Source organism: Garra rufa, chromosome 25 (genome assembly GCF_049309525.1).
Source record: "Garra rufa chromosome 25, GarRuf1.0, whole genome shotgun sequence".
NCBI classification, from domain to species: domain Eukaryota; kingdom Metazoa; phylum Chordata; class Actinopteri; order Cypriniformes; family Cyprinidae; genus Garra; species Garra rufa.
The window spans coordinates 2524300-2538554 of NC_133385.1; the positions used below are offsets into that span (position 1 = coordinate 2524300).

At 36.8% G+C, this 14255-nt stretch overlaps 1 protein-coding gene across 1 annotated transcript in view; it reads right to left on the bottom strand.

The window, feature by feature from the left end:
• Positions 1–11999, bottom strand: part of LOC141301015 (A disintegrin and metalloproteinase with thrombospondin motifs 20) — a 144329-nt gene extending 132330 nt beyond the window's left edge. Inside the window, exons 1-2 of the mRNA XM_073831270.1 lie at positions 11906–11999; positions 10981–11324 (exon numbers count right to left, since the gene is read on the bottom strand). Of these exons, the coding sequence (XP_073687371.1) occupies positions 10981–11324; positions 11906–11999 (438 nt within the window). The remainder of the gene's footprint in view (positions 1–10980; positions 11325–11905) is intronic.
• Positions 12000–14255: the final 2256 nt, after the last annotated feature.

A 14255-nucleotide genomic window follows, 5' to 3' on the forward strand; every position in this document is an offset into this window, starting at 1 on the left:
CACAACAAATTAATGTAATTTTTTTTTTACTTTAATTTATTTATTTATTTACATTTTATAGATTAATTATAAAAGTTATACTTAAATATAGAGAGAGAGAGGGAAATTAATAGAAATTAATTGTTATTATTTTAACAATTTAATCTAAATTATTTTTAAATATATATAAATTATTTTTTACATTTATTTACATTTTATATATAATACATTTTATACTTTATATATATAGAGAGAGAGGGAGAGAAATTAATATTTTATATATATAGAGAGAGAAATCATGTATTTTTACATTTTAAATTGTATACAGTTGCAATCAAAATTATTCAACCCCCTTGACCTGCAAGACATTTTGCTGCAGAGAACAACATCTTGTGAAAACAATTCAACAAAGGCATGAGTAAACAATTAAAGTAAGTTTATTAATACACTTTTGAGTAATTCTGAGAATGTAAGTTGATGAATAATGACAAAAAATCGAATTGGTTCTAAACATTCATGTTCAAAATTATTCAACCCCTGAAAGTAAATTAGGTGTAGAATTATTCTTTTATTCTTTAAAACCACCAATAAACACTGCCTGGAAGTGCTTAGATGCTTCTGTCACCTTTCTGCTGCAACCTTGGGCCATTCCTCCCCTGAAAAAGCTTTCAGATCACTGATAATCTTAGGTTTTTGCTTTGCCACTGCTTGCTTCAAATTCAACCATGTATTTTCAATGAGAATTAAATCTGGAAACTGAACAGGCCACTTAAAAACATTCTATGACTGATTCCTAAACCAAGCGCAAGTAGATTTGAACGTATACTTTGGGATGATTGTCCTGCAGGAAAGTCCATTGATTATTAGCTTTAGACTTTGCACAAAAGGCATCACAATGTTTGCCAAAATGGTCTTATACTTTCATAAATCAATGATATCCTTTGTATGGTCATGTTTTCCACTTCCTGCTACAGTAAAACAACCCCATAACAGGACTGGCACACCTCCATGTTTGACGATGGAGATGGTGATCTTCTGCTTATAAGCTTTGTCTTTTTTGCACCAGACATACTGCCGATCCATACATCCAAAATGTTCCAGTTTGGTCACATCACTCCATAAAACAGTCTTCCAGAACTCCACAGATCTATCCAAATGAATTTGGCATGTTCAAGGCAGCCTTTTTGTTCTTCTTGGTCAAGAGTGGTATTCAGCAAGATTCCTCAACATGAAGACTACACTTGTCTAATGTTCCTCTTGTACACAGCATTGAAATATTTTTCCTCCTTTCGTCGGGTCATCTTGCAAGTCTTTGGCTGTACATTGCAAGTTTTTCTCAGTTGATCTGATCAAACATTTTATGATATTGTGCTTTTTTGTTCAACAGCCTCAAAGGTTTTCTGGTTCAACACACATTAATCTAAGGAATACAGCTGCCAGCTGTGTCTCTAGGGACTTGTAATGTCTTAGACATCTTCATGTAGTTTTAGACTTCTTCTCTATTGATTTTGTGTCAGCTTTGTAGACTTTACCTTATTTGCTACTCCCTATCAGCACATGCATGGGCTAAGAGTATACTATGCGTAACACCCCAAGCTAATTCCATTTTGAATAAGTTTGTAAAGGCTTAAGACAATTTTGTTCCTAACCATAAAAATAACTGTCTTAAAACAGCAATGTTGAACAGGGGTTGAATAATTTTGACATAGCTGTGTTATTAAAAAAAAATCCTATAACTCAAAAACATTAAATTATATATTGACATTATCACTTTTTAATATGCCAGAAAACTGTTGTAGATGCAATTTAGTCCTAGATCTTCAGAAAGAGCAAAAAATATTTGTAAAGTACTGCAGTCTCTGGGGGGGGGGTTGAATAATTTTGATTGCAACTGTATGTGTATATATATATATATGTGACCCTGGAGCACAAAACCAGTCTTAAGTCGCTGGGGTATATTTGTAGCAATAGCCAAAAATACATTGCATGGGTCAAAATTATTGATTTTTCTTTTATGCCAAAAATCATTAGGAAATTAAGTAAAGATCATGTTACATTAAGATTTTTTGTAAAATTTGTACTGTAAACCTATCAAAATGTAATTTTTGATTAGTAATATGCATTGTTAAGAACTTAATTTGGACAACTTTAAAGGTGATTTTCTCAGTATTTTGATTTTTTTTGCACTCTCAGATTCCAGATATTCAAATAGATGTATCTCGGCCAAATATTGTCCTATCCTAACAAACCATACATCAATAGAAAGCTTATTTATTGAGCTTTCATATGATGTATATATATCTCAGTTTTGTAAAATTTAACCTTATGACTGGTTTTGTGGTCCAGGGTCACATATATGTTTTGTTTTGGGGGTTTTTTACACAACGTTGTAATGATAACTCAGTATCATATAAAATATCTATTAACTGTTTTCACCCATTTTTCTGTATAATATCATCAGAAGGTCAAGCACGGTCATTCTCGCAGACGCTCATGAACATCTGTCCTGAAGGTTATTACGCTCAGGTGCGGACAGACGCTGTCGACGATCTGACATCATTAGCAGAGAGAACGAGAGAAGATCAGCGCACCTGAACATCAACACATGACGGACGAGATATTAATATGTTAGACTGTAGCAGACAGTTTCTGTGCAATGGTGGATTATGACGGGGTCAGTGACCTCACTGTCAACTAGGGCTGCAACGATTCGTCGACATTGTCGACAAAAATCGATAATAGAAATAGTCGACAATGAATTTCATTGTCGATGTTGTCGCCAGACATGTTTTCTCCGACCGAGTGAGGCATCTCTCTGCCGAGAGTCGCACATAGGCATTAGCTTCTATGCTGAGCGATAACATACAGAAATGGCGGCGTCCAATGCACTGAATGCAGCAGCTGCGCGTACCAAAACACGCCCGTTTCACACATACTCCGTCGGCAGTGCGTATTTTTTTTCCACACCCATGTTAACGGATTACAACGTTCACAATGTACGGACTGTAAACGCGTTCTGTGTGAGCGCAAAACGAGTCCGTGCTGCTTCTGCACCGCATACGTAACGCACACGGACTGTAGACGCACTGCAGACTGAGTATGTGTGAAACAGGCATAAAGTTTGGGAGCATTTTAGCCTGCTACGGCGAATAAAAAGATTACCTGCATGGTTTGTAAAGCAGTCCTTGTGCATCACGGCAGCACCTCTGTGATGCACGAACATTTAAAGAGAAAGCACGTCGGACAGTTGAATGAAACAGAGTTTGGCTGGCCTCGGTAAGATTTAAATAACATGGAAGCCAATACGTTTTGTTTTGGATACATGTTTGTTTACGGTATGATTGCTGCTGATGTGCCTGCCCCTGGTTTACAGGAAGAAAATGTTTACTTGATTTTAATTTATTTTTTCTTATAAAACAAATGTGCCTGTCCTTTAAAAAGATTATAGAGTTTCTTAATTTATGCATTTATGTCTGTACTGACCGATTACTGTGCCTAAATGGTTTTAGACAGGGCATTTTTATTTACTTTTAGTATGAATTGGCCTATCAGCAGCAAAGTTCAATAAAATATGCATTTTTCATTGAAGTACCCCCTTCTTTCTTGTATTTACTATAATTTTCCACATAATTAAAGCAATCTCATGCTAAATTTGAGAAAAATTGAATAATTATCCGATTAGTCGACTAATCGTTTCAATAGTCGGTGACTAGTCGACTATTAAAATAGTCGTTAGTTGCAGCCCTACTGTCAACAGCCTCCAGCGCAGAGGACCACGCTTTGCATCCTACCCCATAATACAATGCTTGCATGTCGTGAACCTTCCTCTGGCTGTTTACGACGCGTCCCTTTAGACAAAACACAACACGTCTGACGCTCAGGAGACTCCTGTCGCCCTCTGAGCTCTGAGACGTGACGAACGACTCGACGGTGACCTCCTGACCTCATCAGAGACTAAACGAGCGCCGTCACGAGGAGCGACTCTTTCAGCCGCCCGCCGCCCTACGGCTACGTTTACAGCCAGGACTAATCACCTCCTACCACCTGAGATAACTCATTAACAGATGACCGCATGTAAACGGCTCAGGAGCACATCCTCAACAACAGCACAACAAAAGGACGCTTCGCCCCGAGGACGATAAACAAGAGCGCAGAGCCACGGGAGGGTTAAACCGGTTAGGAAGTTGCGCAAACACACTATAGTTGAAAGACAGCAGGGTGTCACATTTACCAAATCACATTCATTCATTCATTCTAACTAAAATAACTAGCAGGGTAGTTTAACCCTCAAAGACCGAGACAGCCGTTTAATAACTTTTGAACCGTTAATCCGATTTCAATGCTTTAAAAAGTCTTGTAATGCACAGAGTCTACTCTTTTTTTCATCTCTTTTTCACAGAGTCTGCTCTGTCGTCATCACATTTCCTCAGCACTGATTCTTCAGATCAAACCAATGCATTTGGGTCCTCTGAGCCAAACAGGAACGATTGTTGATGCTTAGTCCTACCCCTGTGCCCAGATTGGTTCAAACTGTCATCTACTCAACCAATAAACAGGTTTTGGTCTTTTGAACAACCAATTAGCATGTCTCTTTGGAAATCTGAACAAACGCAAAGTGAAAGTAAAGTGCGTCTTGCGTGCATGAAAACAAACGCAAAATAAGACATTTGCATGACAGCATTCTTTGAAAAAGCACAGAAATACTCACGACAGAGCACTTGGACATAACACAAACCAAAAACAAGGAAGAAACAGCCGTACATATCGGATAAAGCACTGGAATTGAGTTTTTCGTTTCACTAGGCGGACTACAGCCAGCAGATCCATCTATTTGGTTGTTATATTATGTAACTAATTCTTATATAGTTTGTAAAGATTATTCTCTGTATATTTCTCTCTCATTTTGTGCGTAGTTTGTGAATATTTTATATTTTTGTTGCACAACACAGTTTGTGTTTACTGTTCATCCTCAGATTAAGAATATATTTATCTGAAAAAGTAACTTTTTTTTACTGTGTTTTGCTATTATATAACACTACTATGACTTTACTTCTGAAACGTTTTTGGACAGATCTATATAGGCCTGTTTTTCACTGAAAAACGGCTATAATAATATTGTAATGTATGGCTATAACTTGCTTGGGGAATGTTATGTATAGACAAAATTTTATTTGGAAGTGTAAAACACCTAAATACAAATTTCTAAAGACAAAAAATCCAAACTTCAGGAGTTTTTGTTTGAGTACACAGTAAATAAAAAAAAAACACCCAATTGTTGCGTTTTTCTTAAAATTCTGGAAATTCACTAATTTTTAGAGAAAACAAAAGGAAAATTTAATTTTTAAATTAGCCAGACATAAAGTTCAAGTTGTTATGTTTATAATGATATATGACAATTGATGCTGGAATAGGTCTGAAAAAAAAAACAAAGAAATGTACAGGTGTCTCAGGTGCCCCAAAAATGTTCTAGATCTTTTAAACTAGGGCTGTCACTAACAACTTTTTTTTTATTTTAAATTTAAATATTTTTACCACAAAAAAAGAATTTAATGGAACCATTAAAATGGAATCCAGAAAAGTAATGGAAAAGAATTTGGTAGAAAATAAAACTGTAAAAATTTGTGTGCGTGTGGTAATAAAAAAGGATGCAAGTAAACAATAGTCTTTAAAATTTCTTAAAATACATATATAATAGCAATGAGGCAATGATAGTTAGTTTAAATAAAGTATCAAAAGCAACAAATCATATGGTTTTATTGCACAAAACTATTGAAATACATTATAAATTATAAACAATAAAGCTAATGCACACAAAGTTACAACAAAGGCCTGCAGAGGGCGCCAACGACCTGACGATTGTTTTTAAACACTACTGGCGATCTAATCGTTGATTAATATTGACTAAACAACATTTAAGTCAAATGTCCAGTTAATATATAATATTTGATCATATCTTTACTACAGAAATGCTATAGCCACAGTAATTAAATGAATATGTGGACATCAAACGAAACTCAGAGTGACGGTTTGAACTTTTATTTTGAAACCGCGATGAACACTTAGCATAATGAGAAAGAGGTTTATAAAGGATTTACCTTACAAATCTGATGAAATGCCGCACGTCACGTTCCCAGATGAACGTTATAATAAATCCAAACTCACAAAAACAGTCAGAGATGGAGTTTGAGACGCTTCACACGAGTAAATGATGACAGTTCCTGTGAATGGAGCTGCTGTGAGACGCACGTTACGTAACCTACACGCTTTTAAATAACTGACGCACGTATATTAAACCTGCATCGAATATATTTATTTAACTGAAGCGTAGCATTTTGCTTGATTATGCTTTTATAAGGGTTTAATATATAATGCAGCCTTGAAAAACAGTCTGTTGGATTTCTGTTTTGGCTTCTGGTCCGTGAAATGTGTCACTTCCGGTATTTTGCCGGTTACTCAAGGAAGGCAAAATGAAATGGAGGCTTTTTAAAATTCAAATAGTCGATTAGAATTGACGAATCGCGACAGTTTAAAGGATAACTATTGCCTGGGCTGTTTTTTTACTGTAAACGAGTCAAACTTATATCTAAAAGCATAATTACGACAAACGAGCCGTTTTTGAGATTGACCGTGATTTCGTTTTGTGGTCAATGGCCGGTGAATGGGAGTACTAGGGGCATAACTTTGAGCGCATCAAAATCGATGTTTTTATAACACTAAAGGTGCGTTCACACCGGACGCGACTTGCGCAGAAAAAACGCGCTATTCGCGCGTAGTTGAACGCTTGAACATTTGAGTTTACTCGCGCCATTTGCGCGGTAAAATTTGCGTCATTCGCGCTTGACAATTTCTTCACAAAAGATGCGAATTCACGTCATGGGAAGGGCTTCTGCCACTCGTCAGCGGTAAAGTAGTTGTAAAATAGGTGAATGAGCTCAATTTGCCAGCTTTAGCTTGCTTGTAGTCTCAATATGTATGTATATGTAGGTCAAATTGAGTAAAGAGCGTTTTTTAAAACTAACCAGATTGTCCGACCTCTTCACTTACTTTCTTCCTAGCCAAATCCTTTTTATTCCTGTTTCTACAAAAGTCCAAAGATGTATCATACAGCTCCGAGTAACCACAGACAGCAACGGTGATTTTATCCTCCATTGTTGTTTCGGATTTCTGCCTCCGTCACTACTAGAGCAAGCTCCTGATTGGTTAACGCGGCGCGGATTTTTGCCAAAGTTCAGATTTTTGAACTCACGCGAATGGCGCGGCAATCGCTTGAAACGCTCAATGCGCGCCGCTTCATTCGCGCGTTTCGCGTTGCAGGATGGCTATTTGCGTCTTTGCGTTGACTTAACATGTAAATCACTCGCGCTTGCCGCTTCATTCGCGTCCGGTGTGAACGCACCTTAAGAAGGCTCAACACACCATGAAACTTTGCTGGAAGTATCGTCTGGGTCTCTACACATGAACTCCAGCATTGAGAACATTGTTTGTGTACACAGAGTTTGCTAAAAAGAAAGGTTTTGAACAACTCACTTTCACTGTTTGGGTTTCCGCTCGCGGCCGTCTTGCCAGTGAAGAAGTGTCAATCTCCGAAAAGTTATTAGCAACCTTGTACATGCTACTAGTTACCAGCTCAGATTTTTAACTAATAACCCACTAGTCCAATCCACCCATTTCTTCCATCTAAAATAATAGTCCAATCCACTTGACACTTATATCTGACAACTGAAATAACTAGCAAGGTAGTTTTCCATCAAAACAAATAGAGATAAACAACTCAATTTATACTCATCAATGCAATCCACTCGATTCATTTCTCGCATTTAAAATAACTAGCAGGTTGGATTACATACCCGTTTTCCAACAAAAATAGATATGAATAACTCACCTGAACTAAATCAAGAAAGAAACTGCTCTTGCGTTCATGTCAGAGTTACCAGAATCACAAGTTTATTGCTAGTAAAAACCTGTCACGTCTTTGTTGAACTCATAACTACAAGTTAGAAATGCTCTGACTAATCTCTGTTAACCTCTTAACCTCTAGTTATCTGCTGTGACATTACAAAAACAAACCAAATTTGAACAGTAAGCAATCTTCTACATGCAAGTTTAGATCTTTAATCAATAGCCCTGTGTTTAAATTCACTAGTCCAATCCACTCCAGTCATTTCTCGCATCTAAAATAACTAGCAAATATCAGTTTCCTATCAAAACTAGAGATGAGTAACTCAACTAAACCAGAAACAAGGCAAGCTGTGTTCATTACACCAATTATGATTTGGAAATGCTCTGGCTAATCCCAATTAATAACCACTAATTAGTTGAATGAGTAAATACTCATAATTACAAACTGGAAACACAAACTGGTTAACCACTATGACAATACTAAAAACAACCATAATGGAAAATTAGTTACCAGTTACCTGTCTAGATCCTTAACCACTAATCCCTCTGTTTATACTAACTAGTCCATTCCACCCAAGTAATTTCCCCTGTCTAAAACAAAAAACTAGAGAACAACTGCTCAACTAAACCAGAGAAATCAACTAAGCTAAAGCCTAATCTTTGCAGAAACAACTAATGTTGCATTCAGGTCAGAATTACTGTAATTGTAAGTTCCCTGCTAGTAAAAACTTGTAATTATCAGTAGTAAATGCTCTGGCTTATTCCAATGTAGCACGTTATTTGCTGTGATATTACAAAAAAATAACCAACATGGAACAGTCAGCAACCTTCAATATGTTACCAACCACTTTAACCACTAAACCTTGTTTATACTAACTAGTCCATGACACACAATGCATTTGTGCTGTTTAAAACAACTTGCTCATCCACTCATGCTTCAGGCATGTTTCCATCAAAACTACGAAAGAACAGCTCAACTAAACTAGTCCTGCGTTCATGTTGGAATTACAGCAATTATGAGTTTCCTGCTGGTAAAAAACAGTCACATCTTTGTTCAACTCATAACTACATTACGAAACGCTCTGAATAATCCCAGTTAACCACAAAACGTCACAAAAACATCCAAAATGCTACTATTAGAAAAAACTAAACCTTACCAGCCCAGATCTTTAACCACTTATACCCTGTTTATACTAACTAATCCAGCCCACCCAAGTCACTTCTCCCATTTAAAATAACGAGAAGTGTAGTTTAAACATCTACTCATGCAACAGGCATGTTTCCCCTCAACCCTTCTGTGGGAAAGACTAGTTAAACTAGAGAACAACTCTGCTAAAACAAAGCCTAATCTTCACAGACTGAACTAATCCTACATTCATGCTGGAATTACCCTAATTATGTGTTTCCTTCTAGTAAAACTGCTCATGTCATATTGACCTCGTAATTACAAATTGGAAGTCCCAGTTAACCACTCTGGCATTACAAAACACTAAATGTTAACAGTTACCAGTGCAGATCTTAACCACAAAACCCCATCTTTAACCTCACTAGTCCAACCAATTTAAGGAGAATACCTCAACTAAGCCAAAGCCTAATCTTGACATAAACAACTAGTCCTGCGTTCATATTGGAATTACCATAATTATGGGTTTTCCAGCATTTTTGTGTATTGGAACCCTTTCCAACAATGACTGTATGATTTTGAAATCCATCTTTTCACACTGAGGATGACTGAGGGACTCGTATGCAACTATTACAGAAGGTTCAAACACTCACTGATGCTCCAGAAGGAAAAACCATGCATTAAGAGCCAGGGGGTGAAAACTTTTTGAATTTGAAGATCAGGGTAAATGTAACTTATTTTGTCTTCTGGGAAACATGTAACTGTCTTCTGTAGCTTCTGAAGGGCAGCGCTAAATGAGAAAAAAAAATGCTATTTAGGCAAAATGAGAAAAATTTACACATCTCCATTCTGTTCAAAAGTTTTTTTAGCTCTTAATGCATGGTTTTTCCTTCTGGAGCATCAGTGAGTGTTTGAACCTTCTGTAATAGTTGCATATGAGTCTCTCAGTTGTCCTCAGTGTGAAAAGATGGATTGCAAAATCATACAATCATTGTTGCAAAGGGCCTTAATACCAAAAAACAAAGAATTGCTGAAGAACAGCAGGGATTTTAACTCTTCAGGACAAACAAGGGACTCATGAACCACTACTGTTACAGTTAACAAAAATATAACTTATGATTTTGATTTTTGTCCCAGGTGACAGAACGTAACGCAAAGGTAACTTAACGCATTACTGTCCATAAAGAGTAACTAAGTAACACAATAAGTTACTACAAGTTCATTGTATTGTATTGCATTACTTTTAATAGTGACTTTCCCCAATACTTAAAAGTACCAAGAACTGAAGCTGGTTGACTAATTACCAGTCCAGATATTTAAAGGAGTAGTTCACTTTCAGAACAAGAATTTACAGATAACGTACTCACCCCCTTGTCATCCAAGATGTTCATGGCTTTCTTTCTTCAGTCGTAAAGAAATGGTGTTTTTTGAGAAAAAACATTTCTGGATTTCTCTCCATATAATGGACTTTTATGGTGCCCCCGAGTTTGAACTTTCAAAATGCAGTTTAAATGCAGCTTCAAAGGGCTCTAAATGATCCCAACCGAGGAAGAAGGGTCTTATCTAACGAAACGATCAGTTATTTTCTAAAAACATTTACAACTTATATACTTTTTAATCTCAATCGCTCGTCTTGCTGAGCTAGACAAGATGAGCACTTGAGGTTAAAAAGTATATAAATTGTCTTTTTTTTTTTTTAGAAAATAACCCGTTGTTTTGCTAGATAAGAGCCTTTTTTCCTCTGCTGTGATCGTTTAGAGCCCTTTGAAGCTGCATTTTGGAAGTTCAAACTCGGGGGCACCATAGAAGTCCACTATATGGAGAGAAATCCTGAAATGTTTTACTCGAAAAACATAATTCCTTACGATTGAAGAAAGAAAGACATGAACATCTTGGATGACAAGGGGGTGAGTACATTATCTGTAAATTCTTGTTCTGAAAGTGAACTACTCCTTTAACCAGCACACTCTTATACTCACTAGTCCAGTGCAGAGGCTGAAGATGGCGTGGTGTTCCTTTCGAGCGTTGACATGTCCTCTGAAGAAACAGTGGCGCAGATCTGCAGTGTCTCCAAGCTTCTCCTCCTCTCCCAGATGAAGCACTGTGTAGGATGGAGCGATGAATCCAGAATCGGCCGTGAGGTTCAGATGAAACGCCTGACCAAATGCTTCAATCCGGTAATGAGCCCTCGAACCCGAGACCTCCGCATCAGTGCTGCGCCTCCTCCTGCGGTAGTGCAGCCGGTGCGGGAACGACTCTCCAAAATCATTCAAGCGCACAGGGGTGATGATCTCATACGTTGACAGCTGCTTGATGAAGCTCTCTGAAATCACATGAAGTGTTGGAGACGTTTCAGATGTTCCTGTCAAATCTGATGCTCTATGTACAGGACACTTGAGTCACTCTTCTAAATGCGTGAACGTGATTCAACAGATCAAGTCAGGTGGTGTTTTAGTGGATGTATGAAGTCAGGTTCCTCACACAGGTGCAATAACTATAAAATCATCCAATAACTAACCAAAAACAAACTTAAAAAGTACTCAAACACCACATCGATTGATTTGTGTGTTCACGCATCTTTCTTATGATCAGTTGCACTTGCTTTGAAATTTATGCAATGATTTTTAAGTGTATGTTTCTAGGCCACTCATTGTAGAAATGCATAATAAGTTGCAAAAAGTTTAGTGTCATTTAAAGCAACAACATGTAGAATGCAAAACACACACATTTACACAATATATAATTCATTTAAACATAAAACGTATCTGTTTAGATGCACAACAGACGTTTTGCAACTGCCTAAGTAACTAGAGCAAACTTTTTAAAAGCGTGTATCGTTATGGTGCAGATGAGACTGACCGGTGTCTTTTAACCGGTTTGTGCTGTGATTTGCGCGTGTCCTACCTTGTTTGTGGTGGAGTTTGAACGTGTGCGCGGTGCGTAAAAGCGCGGAGAGGTGCCACACTAGTCCCAGCAGCCGGAGCGCAGGACCCCGCATGATTCCCCGGCGCTCTGCCTCTCTCTCTCTCTCTCTCTCTCCCCGCCGCTCCTCTCTTCGGTTCTCCGGGGCTGGAGCGTCTCTACCGGCTCTCCTCCTTCAGCTGCAGCTCGTCCGATCCGCCGTCATGCCGTTAAAACACCCGCATCCGCTCGGATCCGCTCATCTCGCGCACGGACCCGCGGCTCTATGTGCTCAATGTGTGCGCACCGCACGGAACCGTGCCAACGGTTTTTTTTTCTCGCTCCTTGGCTCTCCATAGGACACCCCCCTAAACACACACACACTCACTCACAGGAGAGGCTGAAGTTGTTGGCACGCCCCCTACTCTAGTGCAGACTCGAAAGTCGACCACTGAATCACTTCACATCAGAGTTCATTTCACTGAAGCACAGCAAAACCTGCAGCGGTGACCGCTGACAGTGAGCCGTCATTTACACACACACACACACACACACACACACACACACACACACACACACACACACACACACACCAATAAAGATTAAGACACAATCTCACAATTAGCTGTTAAAATTATTAGCTGCACTGCTTTTCATGCTACTAAATTAATTAAATCAAAGTTTATCAAATGTAAAAGTTAGTAAACAGATAAAAACTGATTAAATTATAATGACCAATTATGCTTAATATATTTTATTAATGATCTTTTGCATTAAGAAAAGTGTCTGTTTTTGCAGTAAACGTAGTTTTATTTAATGTAAATATGCATAAATGCCTATAGATAGATGACGGATAGATAGAATGATAGAACAATAGATAGAAAGATAGATAGATAGATAGATAGATAGATAGATAGATAGATAGATAGATAGATAGATAGATAGATAGATAGATAGATAGATAGATAGATAGATAGAATGACAGAACGCTAAAACGAATAATAGAACAATAGATAGATTGAACAAACGATAGATAAAACGAACGATAGATAGAACAATAGATAGATTGAACAAATGATAGATAAAATGAACGATAGATAGAACAATAGATAGATTGAACAAACGATAGAACGAACGAACGATAGATAGAACAATAGATAGATTGAACAAACAATAGAACAAACGATAGATAGAACATTTGATAGATAAAACGAACGATAGAACAAACAACAGATAGAACAATAGATAGAAAGATAGAACGATAGAATGAACAACATAGATAGAACAACAGATAGATTGAACAAATGATAGATAAAAAGAACGATAGATAGAACAATAGATAGATTGAACAAACGATAGATAAAACGAACAATATAACAATAGATAGATTGAACAAACGATAGATAGAACGAACGATAGATAGAACAATAGATAGATTGAACAAACAATAGAACGAACGAACGATAGATAGAACAAACAATACAACAATAGATAGATTGAACAAACGATAGATAAAATGAACGATAGATAGAACAATAGATAGACTGAACAAACGATAGATAAAATGAACGACAGAACAAACAATAGATAGAACAATATATAGATTGAACAAATGATAGATAAAATGAACGATAGATAGAACAATAGATAGATTGAACAAACGATAGATAGAACGAACGATAGATAGAACAAACAATAGAACAATAGATAGATTGAACAAACGATAGATAAAATGAACGATAGATAGAACAATAGATAGATTTAACAAACGATAGATAAAATGAATGATAGATAGAACAACAGATAGACTGAACAAACGATAGATAAAATGAACGACAGAACAAACAATAGATAGAACAAACAATAGATAGAACAATATATAGATTGAACAAATGATAGATAAAATGAACGATAGATAGAACAATAGATAGATTGAACAAACGATAGATAAAATGAATGATAGATAGAACAACAGATAGACTGAACAAACGATAGATAAAATGAACGACAGAACAAACAATAGATAGAACAAACAATAGATAGAACAATATATAGATTGAACAAATGATAGATAAAATGAACGATAGATAGAACAATAGATAGATTGAACAAACAACAGATAAAATGAACAACAGAACAAACAATAGATAGAACAATAGATAGATTGAACAAACAATAGATAGAACGAACGATAAAATGGATAATAGATACATAGAACGATAGATAGAATGAACAATTGAAAGAAGGAACGATAAAAAGAATAATAGAATGATAGAACGATAGAACGATATATGACGATAGACATATGTCCCAATGAAAAGATTATTACGCATAATGTGTCTTTTGCATCCTA